At 33.6% G+C, this 26,456-nt stretch overlaps 1 protein-coding gene across 10 annotated transcripts in view; it reads left to right on the forward strand.

Moving 5' to 3' along the window:
• LOC122570867 (peripheral plasma membrane protein CASK) overlaps positions 1–25,715 on the forward strand; it is a 262,855-nt gene extending 237,140 nt beyond the window's left edge. For 5 of the 10 annotated variants that reach the window (XM_043733759.1, XM_043733757.1, XM_043733758.1 and 2 more), the window contains 8 exons: positions 8,436–8,465; positions 12,780–13,017; positions 15,828–15,884; positions 19,990–20,109; positions 20,649–20,765; positions 21,060–21,167; positions 21,239–21,414; positions 22,237–25,715. In XM_043733759.1, coding sequence (XP_043589694.1) covers positions 8,436–8,465; positions 12,780–13,017; positions 15,828–15,884; positions 19,990–20,109; positions 20,649–20,765; positions 21,060–21,167; positions 21,239–21,414; positions 22,237–22,416 — 1,026 coding nt within the window. In that variant the 3' untranslated portion in view covers positions 22,417–25,715. The remainder of the gene's footprint in view (positions 1–8,435; positions 8,466–12,779; positions 13,018–15,827; positions 15,885–19,989; positions 20,110–20,648; positions 20,766–21,059; positions 21,168–21,238; positions 21,415–22,236) is intronic. The other 5 variants (XM_043733762.1, XM_043733763.1, XM_043733760.1 and 2 more) reach the window with 3 other exon arrangements.
• Positions 25,716–26,456: the final 741 nt, after the last annotated feature.

Consider the following 26,456-nt stretch of genomic DNA (forward strand, 5'->3'; position numbering starts at 1 on the left):
GCAATAAATAATGCAATACATCTTGAGGCGTCGATATTTATTGCTTACCGAAGCAGTTCCATTTTTAGTACACGAAGCTGTGACAAATTACTTCTTTAAACAACACATCCAATTCAGTCAAAATATAGCAACATTGCCTTCCTCGATTAAAATGACTCATCTACCTAAAAAAAATATCGTGTTTGAAAACAAAACTAGAGCTTTATTTTCATTGCGTCATCTCTGTCCTTTTTCATTCAATGTAAAATATTTCGCTATTATTTCATAACAGTCTGTATAATATAACTTTGCTTAAAAGATTTCAAACACACAGGGAAATATTTCAACATATTAATCATTCAGAAATCACATCGATCGACTTCGCGAATTAATAAATACAGAAAACTGATAATATTAGAAACACAACTTTCTAGATTTATCCTAGAATTTATTATTATTTATATCATCTTATAAGAATAAATAAATTTACTTATAATAAGTAAGTTGTTTGTTTCTCAAGTATTGAACATTAATCGAAGATTTGCCTATCGGTATTCTAAAAATTAGGCTCCGAGAAACATTATTGTTCTACATTTTCGACTTATTTTATCACAGAAAAATCACTGTTTGAAAAAAGTATCACGAAATACGTCTCGCCCTGTTGAGGAAGATACACAGAACGCATACATAGATGTGCAGACAGAAAAATCGCGAACGTAGATACAGTAGATAATTTTTAGCTCGTTGTCTGTCTCATAACTGGCCATGAGTCGACGATTCATGGACACCATATAGAGAGATAACGTCGAGGCAGTTTGATACGAGCGTGTCGGTATTTCAACATGGACGGAGAGTCCTGAATCGCGACCGACGAATTCCGAATTTTGCGCCTTGTTTCGTTTCGTGATTACATATATTCACGTGCAAAGCAGCGAAACGACGAAACAGGGACGAGTCCCATTTTCACTGATAGAAGATAATTAAGTGCGATCCCGCAATCCGTACCTGTGAAATTCGAAATAAAAAAAAAAAACGAGGAAGAAGAAGAGCAGAAAGCAATGATGAATAGAAACGCAGACGAAAACAGGCGAAAAGAAGGCAAAGTTCAATAGTCGAGCGGTGTAACAAAACGCTTTGGTCGGCGCTTTCGAGTCCACGGCGCGTTTGCATGTTTCTCTCTTTCGATCCCTTCTATATATTTCTCTCGTTCTCTCTGTTCTCTATCTCTACGTATTTACCGGTGCGTTCCATTTCACGTGACCATCCTAAATACCTTTGTCACTGCTCTCATTCGAGGGATATATTTCCGAAACAGTATTAAAGTTGCGTAATTATCGCAGTACGTGATCTAATGGATTAAAAAGAGGAGAATGAAACGTTTCTTCGAAATTTTAATTTTTTGAGTAGTTATTTCGAAAGCTATCGAACGTCGAATCTCTTATAAGCAAATCTATACATCACCGATTACACAATTTTAAATAATATCATTTATTTCTCTTCGACTAACATAAAATTTACCCAAATGATTAATCATTGTTCTTCTAAATGTAAAGGCAAAATAATTTCAAATGAAATTAGTCAAGTAAAGTGGGACAATCTGCCTCCACTCCTTCTCATTCTATTTTCTGTTTGAGTAATATTTTCTCTTCTCGTCTTTATCTTTATTATTCTTTCTGTCTGCCTTTATATCTTTTTCTCTCTCTGTTTTTATTTTGTCTCTTATTCCATAACGTCGGGTTGATCACATTCGTTCTGGTAGACAGTAATATTATTGCGGACAAGTTTCGTAAGGAATGCACCTTTCGTTACAACATGTGTTGGAATGTTGTTTGTTGTTTTTTGTCGTAAAGAAGCTTTTGTTACACCCCTCATTATACCCTCACCTGCATGAAGGATATCTTTGCAAACGTTAAAAGCTTTCCTTTCTGACCGGTATATATTATATACTATAGTTTTCTTGCATCGTGATTTTAATTAATTCATACTGTGCGATTTCTCTCGATCTTGATCGTTCGAACGATTTTATTCGATCGCGCGAATTACATTTGAACACTCCCGATCATTTTCATTTCCTGCACGACGCGATGCATTCTCGAATCGGTGATTGAATTTATTTATATGGAAGAAACTATTTCTACGCCATTTATAAAATATTTCTTGAATAAAATTAAGCATTAGCTGTTAATGACTTCTCTTATTGAAAAAGCTGCAATTGAAAAAAAATGACACATAGGTGTGAAATATCGTATATATAGATGTGTAATTTTGCAAGTATTTATTCTGAAGTCTGAATTGGAAAAAGTAAAAATTCTAGGATTGTCTGGGAATTTAGAAATAGATTTAAATTTAGATAAAGCTATGTATGAAATTCGGAGGAAATATTTATGTGCCAATGGCACAATATATGTATAGTACAATTTTATAGCGACGATTATAATGTAGAAAATAAAGATCATAAATATTGCAATATTTTAATACGTTTAAAGTCAACAACGCCATATATGCTTGAAATAAATTTCAATATCAAGCTAGTGAACTAATCGTATAAAAATAACACGGTGGAATATAAAAATGAAAAGTAACACTCATCTGTAGCTTAATCCTTCAACTTCGAAATATAGCTACTTTTGAACCAGCTGGCACAATTGAATTAATATTATTAATTAATGAAAGTTTTGAAGTCGTAAATTACAAATTATCAGCATTGATAGATACGAACCTGGTGATAAAATAAATCAAATTTTATAGAAATAAATTTGACAAATTGCGAGTCATCTGATGATCAATCACCGATCCGAGCAAGTAGTGCGATTTGATTTTTTCTTGGTATAAACACGCGAGTATCGTAGAAACATCATTGTTATACCTGAAGTCATGGCAACACGTGTTTCAATCATAATCATCTCGCATCCTCAACACGAGCGGATTCTCCTTACTTAGAAATGACAAGATGAATGTCACTGAATGTGCAAACATCTCTAAACATGCAGCTGAGGGTAGCCAATCTTACGATGAGTTTTACGTTCTCTATCCGCACCGATTTAAGTTTCGTAAATTTGCATTTTAACACAATCTCAGGGGATTCGATCAGTCTTGCGAACAACAATAACGACGATTTTTTGTAAACAAATTATTGTAATGTAAAAGCTCCTACGTTTCTCGTACCTGAAGAACGGAACGCATCAATACAGATCGTTTACGTGATCCGATGATTCAGACAATAGTTTCTTTATCGATTGTCACGCGAATTGCAATTCTTTTAATTTCCTTTTGATTTTAGTTTACACGAGCATGAAATAAATATAACGCGAGATCATTGTCTTATAGGAGAACTCAGATAATTTGTGAATTCTTATGTTTCTTACACCTCGCTGGTTCGCGGCGGAATTCGATACGAATGTTAGGTGAATTTTCATTTTCTGCCGATAAGATGCGTTGAAAGATTGTTCGAAAAATATTAAATGTTTGTTATAAAAGTTGTTGCTCTTCATTGGTTAAAGGTAGATAATATTTTCTTATTCTAAATTCGATGATTTATACGTCGAATATGTTCAATAATATTACCTTTAAAAAAGTAGAGGTAATACTCCAATGTATTTTTATTTTTCAGAGTAGTTTGTCTTTAAAAATATTGTTTATATTATTTGCCATTCATATCTTCAAACATACAGACTATAGCTCAAAATTTGAAAGTAAACGTCATTGAATAAAACAATATCAACTATGGTATTTTATTATTCAGTGAATTATTCAATTTTAAATATATAAACTAAATGTTTAACATATAAATCAAGTATTGTGTCCAACATCGAGATCTCTCTTTTATAATCCATAAAAAGTATTCCTACACACCCAATATAAATATTCTTGCTTGCAATATCCTTTTCATTTTTTTTTTCATTATATTTTCGAAACCCTTTTACCTTCCACAAATTTAAAGAATGTAGATTAGAACCAAAAATTGCCTGATATTTACCGAATTCCATAACGAACTAGTCGGGCCTTCAAAAAAAAAAAGAGTATTGGAATTTTGTTATTTATCGACGTTCCCTCGACAGACAGTACGATTAAAATCCTAATTTCGCGGCTACAAGCGTGATGTTTTATGTCTCGATTTTTGTACATAGTTTGTACATGTATATAGCTCTATGTCGTTTCGATGTTTGATCCAGCGATCCTGTTTCATTATCCAACATGAAGAGATTGCAATATCACCACGAGGTGAGGCCATGTCATCTACATTTGTACAGACGGCTTGATTGAGATAGATTTTGTAAAGCATTGTAAATTGTGTCGAAAAGCACTATATATACATATACATACATATATAAATGTTACACGAAATTCGAAAGTTTATCGATTATTACATGTGTAAGTAAAACCTGCTAATGTAATGGATTCTATTATGTAAGATTTATCTCGATTATTATGTCGTTCCGATCATACTAAATGGACCAGCACAAAACAGGCAAACGTTCAAATACTCAAATTGATCACCAACTTTATTTTCCAATTATTCGGCTTATAAATTCTTCACGCTAGTAACCAAATCTATTCAAAATAATTTTTAAATTGATTTAATAAAATTTAATTTTTAATCTAAACTGTTTAAAGATATATGTAATTATTTCACAAATTACAATAGCGAAACGCAACAAAGAAAAGTGAGGTTCGGAGTTCGAAATCTTAACTATTTTCTAATACTTAATCGTTCCTGTTTTGTGCAGCAACATATTACTCACACTTAACCAAGCCGCAGTTTTTAAGCAATCGCGCTTACAATATCGATCTGTATTTTTACGAAATCCCTAACGATCCATGCATATACCCGCTTGTAATACGCTTAAGTCTGTGTCAGTCTCTGAGTCCCAGTGATACCAATATCAACGGTGGACCTCGTTCAGCTGGCATAGCGCAAAAAAGAAAAACGTAAGTGTCCCTGGTCGTTTGTACCGGTGGGCATCTCTCTCTCTCGTGTTAACGATAAGAAAACGAATTGTACCACACGTTGTATCTGGGAAGTGATCTTTCTCTGTTACGTATAGTGTCGGACGCGAAAGCAGAGACCCGTCATCGGCGGCGACAAAACGAACAGCGGTATTATTGCGGCGGTGCATTGTACGAAGATATAATAAAGCACGAACTGCTGGAACATCATGATTCGTCGCACGTCACCTCCAACGTGATTTCTCTTCTCTCTGTTTGTCGTAGAGATATATATATAGACGACGACCACTGTGCGCGGACTCCGATCCCTCTCGCACATATATATATATATATATATTATTACCTGAAATTTATGATTACTCGTGTTGTTCTCCCTGTGCACCGATCTATTGTCCATTGTTATCACTACGGGTTACGGCAATATCTTTTAGATCTAAGATTTTATTTACAATAGCGAGCATATAAATAGAGCAGTACAACTTCATTTAACATTTTTTTATTTAAACATATAAATTTGAAATTGTATTTTCTTTTAGTCTATATTTTATATTTTACATTCTATATTTTACGTTTATAATTTTCGAAAATACAAGAAACGTTTTTTTAATTCCCATATTGTAGACGAAAGGGAAAATGAATTTTTTCACGATGCAATTAATTGATTTTACGAGTGATAATTTCCCTATTTATACGTTCGCCATTATAATCGAAGATCTGACAAGACGGTGACAAGGACCTGCCAATCGAGATGAATGAAGGAAAGTGAAAAATTGAGAGATTTATTTTTAGAGTTCGATACTGCTAAAGCATTTATTATTTTGTATTCATTTTTTCTTTCGTTAATTCGATGAATTTTACGAATCATTCGGTGCCGTAAGCTCGTTAAAAGTTTCCTGTTCTACACATTAACTTACGATCCTTTGTAAATTGCCAATCCCACACAAATTGTTGCAGTATGCGTGGACCAAATTAGGTAACTGTTACGTCTCTGTGTCTTTAGCCTATTCTCCTCATCCATCGCGTCAACATTATTATCTTACGTATGTACAGCTTGAACCTCTGAACGATAGCAACCCGAAGGGACGTACCGCAAAGGAACAGTGAACGAAATTACGAACGTTGGATCAGTGATGAAAATTTTCACTATTAAAATCTATACATCGAATTTGGCTTGGAAATGAAAAATATCTGGAACAATGTAAAATATACCTTTCTCTGTGTTAATCTACCTTGTAAATGGAGCTTTTAGTTCGAAACCTACAGCACTCGATATTTGTCATTTCCACGCCAGTAATTAGAATCCTTCGTGGAATCGGGATGCAAGAAATCCGTATCACGATTTCTGAACATATTTCACGCCAATTATGTAGAAGTGCATACGTCTTTTTCATATTTTCATTTAATCATCGATTATATAAAAATATATCTGCTACGTAACAGATTGAAAATCAATCGAAATCGCATCACTTTCTACAATCGCAAACTTTTTTACAATTTTAATATAAAGTTTATAACTTCCTTTCTCCTCCAGTAAATATATTTTATTGGAACTGCGAATTCTCCAATATCGATTTTTAGAAATATCATCCCCTTAGTTTGAGAATCAATTAAGTCACGCGGCTATATGAACTGAATTTTAATATTATAACTTATGTACCTTTCATAACGATAAACACGCTCCTTTATGAAAAATAGTAATGGCCTTTCGCCACTATGATTCTCAACTCTCTAATATAAAAATGTTGTATTTTGATTCAAAATTACTCTCAGAAAAGATTGCTATAAAAATATACTATAAAACTGGAAAAGAATACCAATTAGAAAAGGCGTATTTTTAGATAATCAGTGGTTAAACTAGACTAACATGAATAAGATGTACATTCTACGTGACCAGCGTGAAACGTGTTAAGACAGTTCGATGTTTTGCTTGATGGTGCGCGTCCTATTTCTTTGCATTCGCACATACGAGATGCAAGGCCAAGAATATCGTTACCCTAATAAGGAACCCTCTGGCCAGACACTCGATGGTAGAGTGCAGTTCCAATGGAAATCAAGCAGAGAGAATTCAACAGCGTCAGCAGCAGTCAGTCCACCAGACGAGTTGTCGATAGTGCAGTACCTGCTATGTCACTGTGTAGAAGTTGTCGTGTTCCCTTTCTTCCCGGATCCCCATTATTTACCTATCATTCGTCAACTATTCTTTCCTGATCCACTTTTTTTTTTTAGCTCTCTTTAAAGTAGAACATAGCTTCCGATGCACGCCGGCAGCCATTCGACCATCATTTCTCCGTGCACTATCCTTCGAGAACGTTGTTAAGAAATCGGGGGAGGCCATACTCGCAGTGACTTTTCTAGAACAGTGCGGCTTGAACTCCTGAGACTCCTTGCCCTCGTCGATGGTTCCTCACAGACCAGTTTCATGTTCATATACTACTATTTGAACAATATTGAATAGTTTGCGTGATACAACGAAGTGCGATGATTCATTACGAATAAATTGTATATGAAAATAGAAAATGATTTTTCTTATGAAACTGGTCTTTATAGAATGCCTTCATTGTCTGTCTATCTTTATGCTTCACCGTCTCACGTACATACATACACTAGCCGTTTAATGTTTCCTCTTTTTTCTATAGAAGTATATGTGTATGGTAGACATTGTCACTTTTTTCATCTTTTTTTTTTTCTCTCGTTAGAAATACTTGTACAGTCTAAGAAAAAGCAAAAGAAACCGTGTTTGAACGAGTGATTATTCAACAGGCCGCATTGTAATTGTAAAGTCTTTGCGGAGATGAGCCGCAAAGAGCGTGACTAACCGTCCAATATCGTAGCTTCGAACGTGAGTAAACTGTGACGTTGCTCGACGCTTGTCAAAACGGACATTGCTCGATCGTTGCTGGAAAATCGATTATAAATCTCAACTACTACGTCGAGATACTTTTTATTTGTCGTGTCTTTCAACTTTAAATCCGTAACGATTGCCGGATCAACAGACTTTTACAGAAACTGAACCAAAAAATGTCTCGATAACTCTCGACGGTGTAACGAAGAAGAATCGATTTTTCCTACGAAACGACGAAAAGTACCGTAGTCTTTGGTTCTCCAGCTCGCATCTTGGTGACGCTTTTGGCTGTTACGAAGCTACGAGCTCGATCGTTTTCGTATAATCGAACAAATCGATTATACGAAGTTTCACGGCTCGACAAGTTCGAGGGGAGAGCTAGAAGGGATACTGCATGTGTCACAGCAATGCGCACCGTGAATCTCGGAAGCGTTGACGCGCGCGACATCCCAACAGTAGGTGTTCTTTCTTTTCTTTTCGTTTTCTTTTTTTTTTTTTTCTTTTTCTTGCGTCTGTTCTTAATTATACCAGAAAGGAAAGAGAGAGAAAGAGAAAGAAAAATGACAAGAGAACAAAAACTAGAATTCGAACATTCAGCCTGAGATCAAGTTTTGATGAACATGTTAATTAATCGATCTTCCTTTTTTCTGTTTCTTCAACGCTCTAGTTGTTCAGGATTAAGCCTCTGCCAGTGTTAGTAAGTACCGCCACTTGATCTGGTGTGATTGGACTGCTGTAGTTAGAAGGCTATGCGTTTATCATACATATATACATATCCACATTACATATTACGTTTGAACACACGCATATTGTGTACCGTGTGCGGTGTGAGTCTGAGTAAATAAGTTCTGAACGATACGTCAATGCTAAACGCTCCGAAAGTGGACGCAATGCTCGTGAGTTAATCGTGTGTCTAATCATTTTCCTTCGTGAGTTTGGTTTTCTTTTCTTGCTATAATCTTAGCGTGCCATTTAACAACTAATCAACATAGTCACATATATCTGTTTATTGATTGTGCATTTTGAAATAAATAATTATGTATAATATATATACGCGCAATATCGGTATACTTAATATTGAGTTTTCAAAGAAAATATTTGATTGAAAGATATTAAAAATATTTTTAGCAGCGAAATATTAGGATTCATATATGTGGATTAACAATATCTTTGAAAGTCTGAAATTTACCCAGACCCAAGCTGCACGATCATTCGATCATCATACCATATGCAATGGCAAGAAAGTAGGCTTCCATTTACTTCATTCGTTCCCTGCATTTTTCAGTTCTTCGTTTTATATAGTTCAATATCTTTCTAGGTTTCTGGATGTGATTTAAATGAAAAAAAGAGAACGTTTCGAGCGCGTATTACATTCATGAACGAAACCCTTATCCCACTTTCCTTTTCACCTTTCCATGTCCATCTTTCTCTTTCGTCTAGTACACCTGAACACGAGAGTCTCCCTTTTTACTGCTAATGCAACGAAACACTGTTATGGCGAGCCTCGTAGTCATTGAGAGGCGTAGATGATTGCGCGACCATTGAACCATCACATTAGATTTAGCTGTAGAGACTAGGCCTGTACGAATATACCAATCTCTTCTGACTTTTTTCACTCTTCAACTTTCATCTAAACTATCTTATATACTTTACGCATAATCCTCGATTTCTTCCCAATCTTTCATTTTATAGCGAATATAAAAGTATACAAAATTTATGAACTTTCCTACGAAATTTTCCTCCTATGAAATCTCTCAAACCTATCGGTCATGTAAGAAAATCTTTGTAATTTTGAACGTAACTCTCGAGAATTATAAAATACTATTCAACGAATACGAGAAACGAGTAAAGTTTCTCGATTGAAAGTTTCAGAACTATTTCGCGTAATTTTATGCAAGATACATGTTATTTGAACGATAAATTACCCGCCTGTCATAAATTCGTTTAAGTTTTTAATACGTAGAATTTGATTTAAATGATATCGATTTAATTGATTGCTTCTCGAGGTACTGTGTTTTATTAAAAACATCATGTTATTCTTCATTTAGCGCTAGCCGGCTTTCGTTGTTGTGACCATTGTGTTATGCACCACATATATCATTCTCTAAAAGTTAATAAAAGGATACGTATGAAGATTTTCGTTGATATTTAAACTCATAAAAATTACATAAATGATCCAAACGAATTGTATAATGAGTGTTTAACTGTTTTAATTCTACAGATATTTAGCATGAATTCTCGATCAACTGTTTCTTTTCAACTTATCAATTTATCAATGCATTTCTAATTAATGATAATTATAAAAATTTTCTATGTGAACATCTATAACCAAAAACAATATTTGCTCTGTAAACATCTTCAAATTAATAGAATATGCATGATTATCATATATCAGTAGTTTTCACCCACGTATACACTGAAGGGACTCACATAATTCGTACCCTAAACCATATAAAGAGCTCATATTTTCCATCAAATAAGCGTCATTTAAAAAGATGCATTCAACGAACAGCTGAAAAGATTTTCTCGTTAATTGACTATAGATCCATTGATAATTCGACCGGTTCGATGCTTCAGCCGCTCAAATGCTTTCCATCCGCCAAAATAAAAAAAGAGAAAAACAAAAATGCCAAAACATTGTCAATGGCCGAAATTCACGCAATTAATTTATACAGAGCCGCGCTAAAATTATGGTAAATGACCTGAAAAACCATTTTTTTTTGGAAGCAGAGATATTCGTGCAGGGCTGGTTTCTCATATAAACACACGAATTTCATTACTCCACTATACACACCACCATCCCTTTGAATTCATTATGAATCATCGTCGGCATATTTTTCGATTGCGAATGATACGCGCCGCAAGTCAAATGCCATTTTTATTGTCACTCAGCATTATTATTATTCTATTCCTTCGTATGCCGTATGTCTTATTCGCACATTTTAACGTAGAGCCCGAATGCATATTCTGCATATCGCGCATTTTTCAAACGTGTACGTGTGCGTATGTGGCGTGCGTGTGTGTGTCGGTGTGCTGTGTACGTACTACTGTGCAGCATCTAGTGCTTCAGCTTATTGTCGAAGATAAAAAGAAAAAAGAAAAAAAAAAAAAGAGAATGAATGTACAGAAAGAAAAGAAGCGAGTCACTTTGTTCATATATATGCATCGCTAGATGAACGATCGTTGCACTGATTTTAATACGATTTAATAATGACAACGAGAATCGTATAACTGTCGTTCTAGTGTCGTTCAACTTTTTGATCCGACCCGCTATCTGCGAATGTACGTGTAAATACAGGATGACAGCTTTTTTAATCAATCGATCATTTCTGGTCACTAATAGACTTTCATAACCTGACAGACTTTCAATGCGATTTAATAGATTTTTCTTCTGTTCCTAATGGATTGTTAATAATTATGAACTAATGCCGCGTCTGATTACTATACAAACGCTTTACGAACAGAGATTTATGCTTCTGCAATAATTAAAGATGTGAAAGTGGAATTTATTGTAAGTTCACGTTCGTGTAATTATTCATAATCATCGTAAAATGTATTCAATAGAGAGACGTTATTTGGATATGATAACTTTGTAATATAATCTACGAGCAAAGATGAAAGAAAAATTTGATTAAAAAATTATCGTTAAGCTTTGAAACGTGCTCTGTCGTTGCTCGAGTTGGATAAAAATGTTTGCAATAATTCGCAAACGAATTGAACAAATATTAATTTTTTACTTGTTTTTTTGACCGATATAATTTTAATTCGTATTTGGAATTTAATTTTTATATATTTATTGAATACATAAAAATACAGAAATCGGCCTGCGAAAACCATTTTGATGGAACACATTTAATAAAATTTTAATTCTCGTGAAATTGCAACGTTTCGTTAATTAAAAATACACACTAGAATTTTATGTTTGCTTTTTCGCGATATGTAATCAATATGTTATTTATACGAAAAGAATTTATTATTAATCCTACCAAAATATTTTTACACCTACTACAGGTATGCATATAGATTTGATGAAATATGTTACTCTTATTTTACTTTAAATAGCAGATTGCATTACCAAAATTGCAGAAGTATCCGAATATTTTATTATCGAATGTCTTTCATAATACTCATTATAACATTACACTGTAATTTAAAGGTGAACTTTTTACTATATTGAATCAAGTATTGAAGAAACCCTTTACTCCCGTCATGTTAATAAGGAAACAATGAAAAATCCTCTTTCGTAAAGTGTTTTTCGATGCTTCAAAGGTGTGAATGATTCGTGCTACGCATCGATCGCTGATAGCAATTCCAGCTGAATACAAAATCTCGTTGTAAATGCCTATGTCGCGTTGCGCTTACTCGCTGTAAACGCATCAAACGCTATCAAACTAGATCGGAGAAAGAAATGGAATGGTATTCACCAACAATAATAATCTAACAAATTAGTTATTTCATTAAAACGAAGTGTACATGCTGTCTGCAAGAACTATCGCCAGCGCCAAATCGCTTAGCGTTTGTCGCATTCTCCGCTTATTTTTCGCAGTGGTTCGATTAATTTGCGATAGCATAACCTGGGCTAACGTAAGTAGCATCGACACAGCGATCGATAACGTCGTAGAACGAACGTTTCGCCGACGCGTTTTAGGCCAACGATTAATTTATCTTCGATGTGATTCTCTATTAACCTAAATGGTGTCGGTGATCTGAGTGCGAAAATTGTCAAGTGTCACCCCACCACCACCCACAATTTGTACGATTACCATGTCACGATACCAATTTTCTGCACCGTTAAACTGTTGTTATCATCTCTTTTTTTTATTTTTCTTTCATTTTGTTTCCTCTCTGTCTCCCTTTTCGCGTCACAGTAACATTTTTGAGCAGTGTCAAGAACTCTCGATGTCATTTCACCGATTTCATATAGGATCACTGATACAGCAACCAATCGAAAATGATCTCGTCGAATAATGCGACGAATAAAGCTAATAGTTGAATCTTTCTGCACCGACAGATATTCGTTCGAGCACAATTCGACTATGATCCGTTGGAAGATGAGCTGATACCGTGCGCACAAGCTGGAATCGCGTTTAAAACCGGCGATATACTGCAGATCATCAGCAAGGACGATCATTATTGGTGGCAGGCGCAGAAGGATAACGCGGCCGGTTCCGCGGGATTGATTCCTTCGCCTGAACTTCAGGAACGACGTATCGCTTACATGGCAATGGAAAAGAACAAGCAAGAACAAGGTAACAATTGAATAATTGGTGTGGTCAAGTTTATTCGTAGATGAGCGCACAAGCTAGTTGTTTTTTTAAGAGAACATTACTTTTACTTGTAACAGACCAAATGTCCAATGATTCATATTTCAATGAATGCTAAAAAAAAAAAGATTCGTTTATATGTATGTATAAGTTGAAAAATTAAAATTTTATACATATGTCAGTATAGTAGTCAAACTAACCAATTTCTTCGAAGTGATCGGTTGCTTCCTGAAAATTAGTCTAAACCATTAGATATGTACAATACATATTTTCATGATGTTATGAGTTTTCCAAGAATTTGAAAGAGAAAATTCATAGCTTTAAGATGATATCTAAAATGATGTACGAAGATAAAAATAATTACTATAAGAAAACGTATAGAAAGGTAATATAACTGAATTGGGCATTTCATTTGTTAGGCTATAATAAAATGAATATTTAATAATTATCATTAGAAATGCAGTTTTTGAGTTAATCTTTTTATGTTTGAAATTAACCTGCAGCGGCTATCATACAATTTTCCATTGATTTGTAGCTTATAAGTACATGTTTGATATAGAGGCATCTTTTCTTTAAATTTATAGTTTCTTTTTTATACACAAAATATGGTCTTTTCATCTATCTAAAATATATACTGTTTCTAGTCATGGTCCATTATGAATGGTGTAATTACGTTCTCAAGAATTTAGTTGTCGTTGAGTGTCAAGTTGTTGTTGAAACGAATTAAAATAAATTCTTTATCCTTTATTTCTATGATTTTTTGGACGATCTCGAACAGGAAAATTTATATGTATTCTCATATGTCCCTCTGTAATTTTCTTATTATACTATATAAAGAAGTAGTTACTGAGGGTTCATAATATAGTTGTGCATTATAACGACGTTTAATATCGTAATTAATAAACGTGAATTTACTAATAGGTCTAAAGTATTCATCATGTTGCTTGTATGTTATCAAATCGTACAAAATTTATTTCCACTTAATTCTGTTACTTAAAACGACAGTATAAATAATTTCATCCTGTTAACATCGAATTTAAATATTTTCTGAAATACACATATTTTCACCAATTTTCCCTGGCTGTCTCGTAACGAGATCAAACCTGACTGTCAAGAGGATTTGATCGCATGAAGGATAAAACACGGAAAGCAGCCGTAATTAACTTCTGTGATATGACTGCAGCAGTAAAAGAACGTTCTTTTTTTTCTCTCTCTCTCTCATCATGTAGTCTAGCATCGAACGAGTTCAGGGTAATTATAGGTTCCAGCAGATCGCATTCTGTCTGATATTCAAAACGGAAAACGAAATATTTTCGCCGCGTTTTTACCATTGCCTTACCGTATCCATTATCAAACCCTGTCACGTTTGGTTCTCCGATTAATCTCCACTACTCTCGCTGCTGCCATGAAACAAATGTGCTGGTGAATATGATGTCATGTATGTGTTGTTAGATGTGCGCAGATTTTCAATGGAGCATGTAGTATCGTTCGATGTCAGTCATGTCTATCGTGCGATACTGGTTCACGAGAAATCTACCAAGTTCATTCTGCGTGTGTTTTTTTCTCTGTTTCTTTCTTTCTCTCTTCATTTCTCCAACGATGGGACGAATGATTACAAAAGTTGAGTGTTTCAATGATTGATCGTGCGTGGTTACAAATAATGAAATAGCAATTTTCAATCGAACAAGCTGACGCAGTTCGATTCGCGAAACTTTTTGTAGAACCAATTTTGTATAATGGAGGATTGTTTTATTCATTTTGACGTGTAATGTACTTCTTCCGAACGTTTTATTCCTCGACGTGATACAGAAATATTCCAGTCTTCCTCTGTGTTTAGGATAGTTTGCTGTAAAAGATTGTAACATAAAATAACATAACAATATAACATAAAAATTATAATGCATACGAAAATTATTGTATGAAATGATAATGCGAAGGGTATGGAGAAGGGAAAACGTTACAAAATAATTTTATCTAAAAAGAAATCAAGTTTTAGTACTTTACATCGATAGAAAGACATGGTTCGATAAAATCAACTACATCGTTTATTACTGTTCACGGTATCGAGTTCATGTATTTTCATTAGGTAGGTATTTGGAAAGATGTGAGCAAACACACACACGAATAATCGCTCTGCATTATTGTAATTTCGTTAAATTGAATACTGTAGAATGTAGAATATTGGAACAAAGCACAAAATATCCACTCTTAATATCATTAACCAGCCTCCAATATTTTAAATTACTCCCTCTTCAATTATTGAGTATATGCATGAATTTTTATTACTCCTAACATAATGCAGACTTTGATTAATTAAAAATGGTGAAAGTAGGAAGACAGAGGAGATTCGAATTATTCAATCTCTCTAATCAGGGGAAAAAGTTAAAAATAAGACAAACATAGAGATAAAGTTAACACTTTTAACTTTAACTCTGATATAAATATTTTTGTTTTGTAATCCTTCCTGACTCGATAGTTCTATAGCCTCAATTACCACCAACATAATATACCATACACCATCCAAAATGTGAAAATACTAAAAATAGGCATTTCTTATTTCTCCTCGTATCCTTTCTATCTACTGTGAATAGAAGTGTACATATCTTTATTATCAAAAATAATGAGCAAACAAGAATAGAAAAAATTACTAGAATACAAAAAATAAAAGAAGGGGAAACCTTTGAAAAAAATGATTGCGGAACCGTGCATCGTGATTAGCAGAGCAGAATGATAGGTCGAAAAAGAAATGATTAGCTTCAGTGATACAGCTGTTATTTTGTGTTGTGCGGGGCTAGATGCTGAAGGAGAAGGAGGATGTTCTTCTCACACCGAAGGCTGCGACGGTTCGACAGGTATGACTCTGCCTTCAGGTAGACAACGCGTAGAGTCACGTAGAACCGTGTAGTCCGCATGAAATACAAAATATACTCGTTCCGTGCTTTCAAACACACGCATTAATTTGACGAGAATAAAAGGAAACACTATTTTTCTGAGGAAACTAACCTTCAGGAAATTAACTTGGCGCTATATCTTTTCTTTTTTTTAAAAAGAAAGAGCGAATGGCTTTGAGTCTCATCAATGAAAATGATCGATCGAAAATCAGAGATCATTGTGCTTATGATAATTTCATTTAAATGTTCTCAATATATACATGTATATTTTCTTTCGTACGTATCGAATCATGCAATACATCCCATCATCACGAGTCGTTAAACATCTGGGGCAACATAAATAGTTGGGCTGACATGAATAGTTTTGTACGAATATTTACATTTCAAAACCACAGGTCAGTGAAATAACGAATAATAGGGAATGATGGAAGGAATATTTTCTATTTAATAAATTTGATGTCCAACCTCGCTGTATTTTTAGCAAGAAAGCTTTAAAAATGTTGTTTTGCTTGCCTATTAATACGAATACATTGTTCACTTCCCTGGAGTTTTATTGAAGTTTCAAACAACAAATTACATATTGTTTCTGCTACATGGAGGTTGTATTGTTCTGTCAGCTGCAGTTTTGCACTGAGTAAATCAGCGAATTATATGGAACACAAAATAATGCGTACTTGAAAATAAAATCGCAACGAAGGTAATTTATTATTTTACTATATGACTGAAACTTTGTCATTCAATACAGTTAACTAGCTACATTAATAAGATATAAAAGTAAAATTATTTTGCCTTCATATCAAACAATATATAATTTCTTATTTAAAACCTATGAAACACCATGTATGAGAACAACTTATGATTCGTCAGTAAAGGCTCACAAATTCTAAAGTTTTATTATTAAAAAATGAAATGAAAATGGATATATATTTATTCCCTCCAAAAAATTTCCTTTCATCATCCCCTACATCATCACCTCCTATTTGATTAACATTGTACATACTCTTTTTTTTGTTCAAGTTTTCAAATCTTGTACAGATTTAACTTTGATACATCTGGTACTTAATATGCAGCTAAAAATTTGGGACTTTTTGTTATTGTTAATGCAATATATAATCTAGGATCTATATAAGTTTAAAATGCTAAATTAAATTGAATCAGAAAATTACTATTATTAACAGACAGTGTTGATGTCAGTTTCGATCTTAACTTAAAGCAATTTTTATAAAATAAAAACTTTAAAACAATAATTCTGAAAAGATAAATTCTATTATAATCTAAGTATATAACAATTTACAATTCTTCTATCTTATAATCTTTTATCGTTCATATGTATACGCTACAACTTATAGTTTTTCTAAGAAATAGTTTGCAATTGATACAACATATAGAACATAAAATTTTCTACGAAGATTCTTTATAGAAAGAGACAACTGTACATTGGAAATATTACTTAAATGTTCTGTGTGTTGTAATATAAATAACAAAAGGCAAATAATATTATTAATTGAAGTTACTAGATCGAATTATATTATATAGGATAATAAGAACACTTTATTCCATGGAGTTTTCACAAACTAGTAGATCCTTTTCTATCTTGTTATTTTACTTTAGCATTATACTCTGTACAGCGAGTTACTCTACGTAATACAGAACATGCTTTCACGTGGCGTGCTTCGATGCATGCTTTCGCTAAACGTTTCACGCACTTACGCTTGTTTCGCACGACACCACTCGCAAGCACATCGTCGCAGCATTATTATGTTGAGATTTTGAACGAACAGAATTCAACCTACATTTTGAACGTTACTATCTATTGAATTTATTTCTCTCGTGAGAACGATTATAGATTGTAAATTACTTATAATAATTTTATATCACTGTAATAAAATGACACAGTTGAAAAAAAAAACATAACAAGATGATACGTAGAGTGTTTCGAAAAGATTGGACAATCTTATATAGAAGTTCTATGTGTTGGAACGAGAGAAAAGATTCATACAAACAAATGTTTCAATGCGTTTTATAATGCGTATTATAATGCGTAGCATATATTATGCAGTATGTACATATATCATACACACGAATATATTATAATAGTATAGTAATATAATCCAAAAATCTTTTTGAATGAATTTGGCAATCTGTGACAAGATCTGTTTAAATCATGTATCGAGTCTTATAGAAGAAACTACAGATATCTATTTTGACATTATCTATTCTTGCTGCCATTATTCATTTATCCACATATATTTGTATGAACCTTTTTTTTAATTTTACATCTTTAAATTTGTGATCCACCTTTTTGAAATAATCTTCTCTTAACTTCTCAAAATTATTCGTATAATTCGTACTTATTTATATTTCGGATTAAGTACTAAGGAAAAGTATTATTATATTCGCACTTCATTATATTTCCAATATTCCAACCCGAAGAGGAAGTGACTAATAGTATCCAAATACTATTACTAAATTATTACAATTTCAATTGCCCATAAATTATCTATCATTTCTAAAATCGTTCAAACTCGTCATAATCATGCTCATAATCACACATACATACACACATATACACAGAGAAACCACCCGAGGATATGCCCTTAAACTTTCATCTTGTGACCTGCTGGAACACCCATCTCAGTGGGAATCCCACGTCCTCCTTTATGGTTATGGCTTCTATGTAAAACTGGCTGATTGAATGAAATCTCTTTACCATTAGAGAGAATATGCTTACACAGTGATTGACATTTACTGAAGTAGTTCTTCACTTCTATTGCGCGTAAAATGCTCGCTCATTCGAGCATTCAAGGAGAATGCTAATTAGCGATAATAGACTTTGCTGAGTGTTTCGATTACAGCCTACACGTTACACTATGAACGAATTTCAAGGAACGTACATACGTTTATGAATGGCATAGCAGTTGATAATGAGTTATTCTTCTATATTTATTTATTTTCATCTTGAAACGAAGTAATTTTCTATCGTTGATCATGTATTGTATTACCCGCTGGGACTGTTCTTCTCGTTGTATGCAGGTTGTTTTTTAATATGAGACGTAAATTGCCACGAAACGTCGGAATTTGATATTCAAATATAAGGAAGCTTTAACTAACTTGTTGGATATAACTTTAATATACAGTAACAATAAAATAATGAAAAGAAGAATTATTAGTTTGAATATTGAGTTAATCGCGGAATGATTTACACGTTGGGAATTATTGTAATTTAGAATACTAAAGCTAGGAATTGATGTCAAAAAGTTAAGAAGTTTTAAACGGATTAATTAATTATTTGCATCATATAATTCCCGTTAATTTTCCTACCAACAAATTATTATTTACAACGTATGGTCAATGTGTATCTACTTAAAACAAATTTATCAATATTTAAACATCCCATAGACATATTTGACATATCGTGCAATCTATAATAAATTGAAAATATTCAGTTCTGAAACAATTATTCGAATTAAACTAAATTGTTTGAAGCATTGGGTTTGAATTTAATAAATTAAAAATGCAGAAAGAACAATCTCTGGTTAATCTCTTTCTGCGACTTTATGATATAAAAGTACTTTCATGTTATGAAATAGCCTGCACAGAAAGAAACTTCAGCGCTAGATGATTATTTGGATTGAATTAATCTCGTAGCGATCTTGTATGTTGAAATAATCAATTTCTTTGACTGTCCAACGAATTTATTCAATTTATTGAAAGCCCAATTCTCTTTCCATTTAACGAAATCAATAATTCCTTTCTTTTTTCCAAGTATAAATTTTTATTTTATTTTTATCTCAGTTCGCAGAAATGAAAATCGTTTTGTTTAAGAATTGATCCAATTATTGTTGTTGATGAATAAGAGATACGAACTTAATAAGTTCAAATATATTCTTCTATTAGTTACGCTCTTTAATAATAACGCAACATCCTCGAACTCTATAAAGAATTGGTTATTGATTTAACATACAGGAGTCAGAAGTAATTCTTTTACAGGATATACGATTTCAAGTGGTTCTGTGCAATGATATTTACTTCAACTGCTCGACTAATCAATTTTTTGCATTTCCAGTGAATTGCTCAATATTCGGCCGGAAAAAGAAGCAGTACAAGGATAAGTATCTCGCGAAACACAACGCAGTCTTTGACCAGCTGGATCTGGTCACCTACGAAGAGGTCGTTAAGCTTCCTTGTAAGTACCTGTGTGACAATTTATTCCTCGGTGTAGATTATATCTTAATCTTAATCTTAGTCTTAATTAAGACCTTTATTGATTTTTAATGTAATTAAATTTTTTTGAGATTAAAATTCGTTTAGGATTAATAGATCTTAATAATAAAACAGTATGTGATAAAAGGATCTTTTAAACGATTCAACTATAAAAATTTACTAGTGGAAATTAATATGATTTGATTGCGAACTTCTGTATGTACGTTAGAATGAGCGATTCGGGTAATTGGGTTAGAAGTTACAAGTGGAGTTATGAGGTTGAAACTTGAATGAACAGTTGTATTAAAATTGACTAGAGAGCGATAACTAGTTGAGAAGAGAACGACTTAAAGGATACACGTGAAGATAATTTGAATACTACAATTTCTTAAAATTAATTTCTCTTTTCTATGGGAGAAATGAATGAAGATGTATTTTGTGTATTTAAATAATCAACTTAAATATTTAAATATTTCTTTAAGCATTTGTTATTAATATTTATGATAATGTTTTTTTTTTCAGATCCTGCATTCCAACGGAAAACGTTAGTGTTACTGGGAGCACATGGTGTCGGTCGTCGTCAGATAAAAAATACCATTATCGCGAAGCATCCTGACAAATATGCCTATCCTATTCCACGTAAGTATACAAAATTTTCGTTTCAATTTACATTTCTTAAAAATATCCAGTATTAAATATTCTAATACCATAAAATTTATATACAAATATTTCTTATGTGAAACTAATGAACACTTGTAGTGTGTTACTTTATAATACCATTGTTAAACATTACAAACACGAAATGTTTCGTGTTCGCAATTTACCAATTGCAAAATTTTATATTCCAATCCATTAACAAAATTCAGTGCCAAAAGTCAATTTGCAAACGTAGATCAAAACACGAATTAAAATCAAAATTGCCTGATTTTTTAGATACAACGAGGCCTCCACGGAACGACGAAGAGAACGGTCGCAATTATTATTTCATATCGCACGATGAAATGATGGCTGATATCGCTGCCAATGAATACCTCGAATATGGTAAATAAATCATTGTCAAGCCCTCTCACATTTTACATAAAGAATTTTCTAACTCAAATCTTTCCTAATAGGTACGCACGAAAACGCTATGTATGGAACGAAACTCGAAACGATCCGCAAAATACACGAAGAAGGCAAGGTGGCGATATTGGATGTCGAGCCTCAAGCCTTGAAAGTGTTGCGTACGGCGGAGTTCGCGCCTTATGTAGTTTTCATCGCAGCTCCAGTATTCCCAAATATGCCTGATGTAAGTAGAATATTGATCGTTAACATCTTCCTGGGGGAACCGAGCTAACTACCATCGCGAGCTTAACTATCAACTAATTGAGCAATTAATTGCCCGTTGACGAGATTACGAAACTTGAACGCTTGCGTTTAATTGAATTCACTGGGATCGAGAATTGCGTGGGTAGTTAAGTAAATATATATAGCAGAAATAAATAATTCAAAATATATGAATTGCACAAAAGTAATGGGAAAAAGTGACACCAGTGCGTTAAATTACAGGAACAATAAGAAATAAAATATTTCAAATTCATTAAGACATTTGTATTATCTAGACTGAAAATGTAGTTTGTGTTAGGGATATGAAAAATAGTTGACAGTGAACAATAGCTTCAAAGAGGGTAATTTTTAATTTATGTTTTTGATGATATTAAATCCTGACGTAGGTAAGATAATTTTTTGAATTTATAATGTGTATACTTTTCGGCAAAATGGAAGCTACACAATAAAGTTAATATTACTATTACATGAATATTAGTATTACCAAAAACATAATGAATATAAAATATTCTAGTAAAATGTATTCATGAATGCCATAATAGTTTCATCATTACTCGTAAATTGTAGCAAATGTGAAAAATTACAAGAAGAGGGAAACTTTGTCCTTTTCTATTTTCTTTACAAATCGCTTGCAAAAGGAACACCGAGAACTAACAATGTGAATATCATGTATCATCTCTTCTATAAAGAAAGTTAATTTCCTTGACTCGTCCTATTGTAATAAATCCTCAACGTACTTCTCCATGTTTCGAAATGTTGAAGCAACTTTTAATACGTGTTTCAGTGCGACGGAAGTCTGGAAAGACTGGCGAAAGAATCGGATTCACTGAAGCAAGCGTACGGTCACTTTTTTGACCTGACCATCGTCAACAACGAGATCGATGAGACGATCGCACAATTAGAGGCAGCCATCGAGCGGGTTCATACGACACCGCAATGGGTACCTGTGTCCTGGGTCTACTGACAGCGAACCTCGCCAATTCGTCAGATCACTAACTGTAATGGCTCATCGAATGTGAAACAGTGATCATCGAATCGCGATCCACCGAACGACCGGTCCGTTTGCGATCGTTTTACTACGGCCAACGACAAATATTCTCAACGTCGTACGCCTGTAAGAATTCGCGGTGTTCGTGAGGAATTATCACGATGATAAATCGTAAATAGCCGATTCGTAAAGCAAGACAAGCCGCGTATAAATACGTCGGACCAATCGAACGAACGAATTTACCGTCAATTCTTCGATCGATCCACAGCACGATATCGACTGGAATGCGTGACTTTGGCCGTGTGTTCATTGACTTTTTTCATTACTAATTGAATTATTCTATAATTATTATTGAATCGTCGTTATCGTTGTAATCCGCGGGTAGAGGCGAAGAGACGAAACTGTTGACGTTATCGCGAGGCGCAGAATACGACAATCAAAAAAGCAGAGAGAACATACGTTTCGATTTTTCGATATATAAGTTCCATAGGACTGTAATTATTACTTCCTCGATAAATATAAGCAATACGATTTTTCACGTATCCTTCGATATATATCGTCTCGGTTAATGGATCAATTCAACGAGTCGTCATGTAAACAAACGATGTTAATTTCCTCACGATTATTTTAATCGTGCAGTTTTCTCTCTTTCTCTCCTCGCGCGTTTTCGCTTTTCTCTCTCTCTCTCACTCTCACTCTCACTCTCACTCTCACTCTCACTATATTCATTTCCTCTCCGCCTGTCTCTTCGTTCCGTGATCTTGTTTCTTGCATTTTCTCTCCAGACATTCCTCGCGCCACGTTTAACGCGCGTTACACGAATTTATCGCTATACATATAGTTTTCGTCAGTCTGGTACGGTCTGTACGATAGCGATGCAGAAAATGGTAAACGATGCGAGTATTACCAAATAGAATCGAAGAGCAGCGAGACTATTTTGCTCTTCGAAGATTACATTCTATCGAAGAGGATCAAAATGGGGAACGGTCGTTCGAACTGTTCGTGAATGTTGACCGAGTGGACACGCTTGTACCGTTCTTTGAAAAAAAATCTGTCAATCGACTATCCGTAACCTGTAATTGCCTCTTATCGTACTCTCTTATAACTACTTACACAAAGTGAAATAAAAAAAAAAAAAACACTAGGACCGCGCTGTCCGATAGTCCGCCACCGATATCCCACCGTAATAGTCAATCTTTGTCTGTTCAAGTTTAAAGGAAAACCGGACTATCGACAGTTAGTCGTTTACCTGTAACTTTAAGCAGTAGAGAAACTTCGCCGATTTCGTCTAGTACTTCTAACATCTAACACAAAGTTCATCCGTTGTCGTGAGACTCGCGATGAACCTTCGGATGTGTATATGCGCGAGCGCTATTCTTTAACCGTATCGTTTTGTTTCCTTCTCTCCTGACTCGAGCGTTTCAGTACGGTTCCTGAAACTTTCCTGTGCTGCGTTTTGATTTTTCGCCGAATCTAGGACGTCGAATCGCGTGCATTTCTTCATCGTCATCATATATTTTCTTTTTCTCGTTCTTCTCAAGCAAAGATGTCAGAAAACATCTACCCGAATATCTATCTACAAGATCTATTTAACGCTATCTATTAATCGGTGTTACTTTTGGTTCGAGTGACGCGCATCGAACGAACGTCTTAGAACCGGCGTTGATCTCAGCAAAACTACTTCCACGGGATTACGTTGGATATACGATACACATGTACAATGTACACACATCTCAAATGTAATATCACTCGGTTCGCATTGCACCCTCGTACAAAACGCATAATCGAATGACGAAGTAACTGAACGCGGTTTACTATACGATATTTATAACACGTAAACTCAAGTAAATAGATAGTCTACCAAACTATATGAAATAATACTAAACATCGTCTCGCATTAAAGAAAAATGAAAAAAAATACGTTGTATAATGATAAAAAATACAAAAGTCTAGAACACGTACACACACAGTGACACGTGCATACACGTAGACGCTTATATGAACATAACGCGACGTTACATACACATAATGCAAACATGTACACGTAATATATATACATATTTATGTATATAATATACATATTATAATACATATAATATATAATATATATATTATACACAGAATTACACATGGACATAAAACACAGATACGTACACGGACAAGTAACGCGGATTCACGAGAAACAGATTTAACGACTAGTTAATTAATTAAAAGCGATTAAATAAATTAATTGTGTAACTAATTAATACTAAATTACTAGAAGACTAATAGGAAATTTGCATATACAGCCCGTAGAGCGAAGGAGTGAATGCATGTACGTACGGGTATGGTGTGAATCTCTTGCATTCGCGATCTGCGTTGTGATCGACCCTCACGCGGCTTTGTTCAGAATTTGTTCAATTACAGCTCAACTATTTATAAAGATCTCAAGAGGAACATACGCACACATAATACACGCAACAGCACATATGTACATGCATACTAAAAAATAAAAGAAACATACGTAAGTACACGTATACATAACAATTGCAAACACGTACAACATACGTACACATACTACTAGGTTTTACTACATTCTTCCTATTCGACACACGATATTAGTCATCGAGCGTGTAATTATCCTTTATTAAACGCGATACTTCGATGATGGAGTTATATAAAAAAGAAAAAAAAAAAGAGAAAGGAAGACCGATGCATTCTGCACGTTCTACTGTTCTATCTATACTTTGTGGAGAAATATCATTTCTTCGAGCAGCAAGCCCACCAAATACACGAAGACAAGTCTGAAATTGTTGAAAAAACGGGAAAAAGATGAAAAATAAACAGGAAATGTCGCGTGAAACTTCAAGGGAAGCTCGTGTCGGTATGATCGTTTATGTGTGAATGAGAAACTGTCGAAACGCAAGAAGAACGAATCTTCAGTGATTTTGTAATATTTCTTATAAGTTGTAGCTGCCATATCCAGTAAAATTAAGTACTAGGTGCGCTGGGTGATTATATGACGACGACTGTTACGATAACGATTCTAATGGTGATGATGGTGGTGATGATGATGATGATAACGATGATAATGATGATGATCATAATGATCCTACGTGCTCCTACAAGTGTGTGTCCGCGACTTTGGATGAGTTACGCTAAGATGTTGAAAGACGACGGGTCTAAAGAAAACAATAACAGTTCATTACAATTATGTAATTATAAGTAAGAGAAAGAGACGAAGAGTATTATAACACGTTGTTAATTGAATTAATAAAACTAGCCCAAAGTGTCTACGTAGCTTTTGCTTAATCACCTTCCTTGTTGATCTGTTAATTATACGTAGAATATAATTATACATATAATACATGGAATTTCATCATAATGTATATCCAATCTTTTTTATGTTCAAACTTCAATTTTTTTGTTATATTTAATATTTGTATAACTACTTTAGTAATTCCGATCCTATCCTTAACCAGATACTTTTATAATTAAGTAATGAAGAGTTAATAACGACGAATCAATTTGGGATAGATCAATTTTAATCCTAACAAATGTTAATATGAAATAATTTATTATATATTTATTATTATATAAAATATTAACAAAGGTAATAAAAAAAATAAAATATAAAATCTATTGAAATAGAATCATCTGCTTTTAAATATTATTAAGCCTCAGGTAAAAATTATTGTTTGTTCATAATGTAGAAAATATAAACTATTTCTTTTAAACATTGTATTAAATACTCTTATTAACTACAAATGTACATATTTTATAATATTATATACAATTGTTCTCTGCAATCACACAATATATTAAAAGGGAATATTCAATACAAGTGTATTATTTTATAATATATTACTTCAATAGAAGTGGCAGCATAAAAGTATATTTGTAATTATCGAAATTTTAAATCGACGATTAATATTCAAGCATAAAATTACTAATTCAAAAATTTCACGTTCTTTAATCACTTTTCTCGAAAATTTATGAAATATATACTACATGCTTTATGATGCAGAGCACCTCAA

The sequence above is a fragment of the Bombus pyrosoma genome, linkage group LG9 (genome assembly GCF_014825855.1).
Source record: "Bombus pyrosoma isolate SC7728 linkage group LG9, ASM1482585v1, whole genome shotgun sequence".
Taxonomy (NCBI): domain Eukaryota; kingdom Metazoa; phylum Arthropoda; class Insecta; order Hymenoptera; family Apidae; genus Bombus; species Bombus pyrosoma.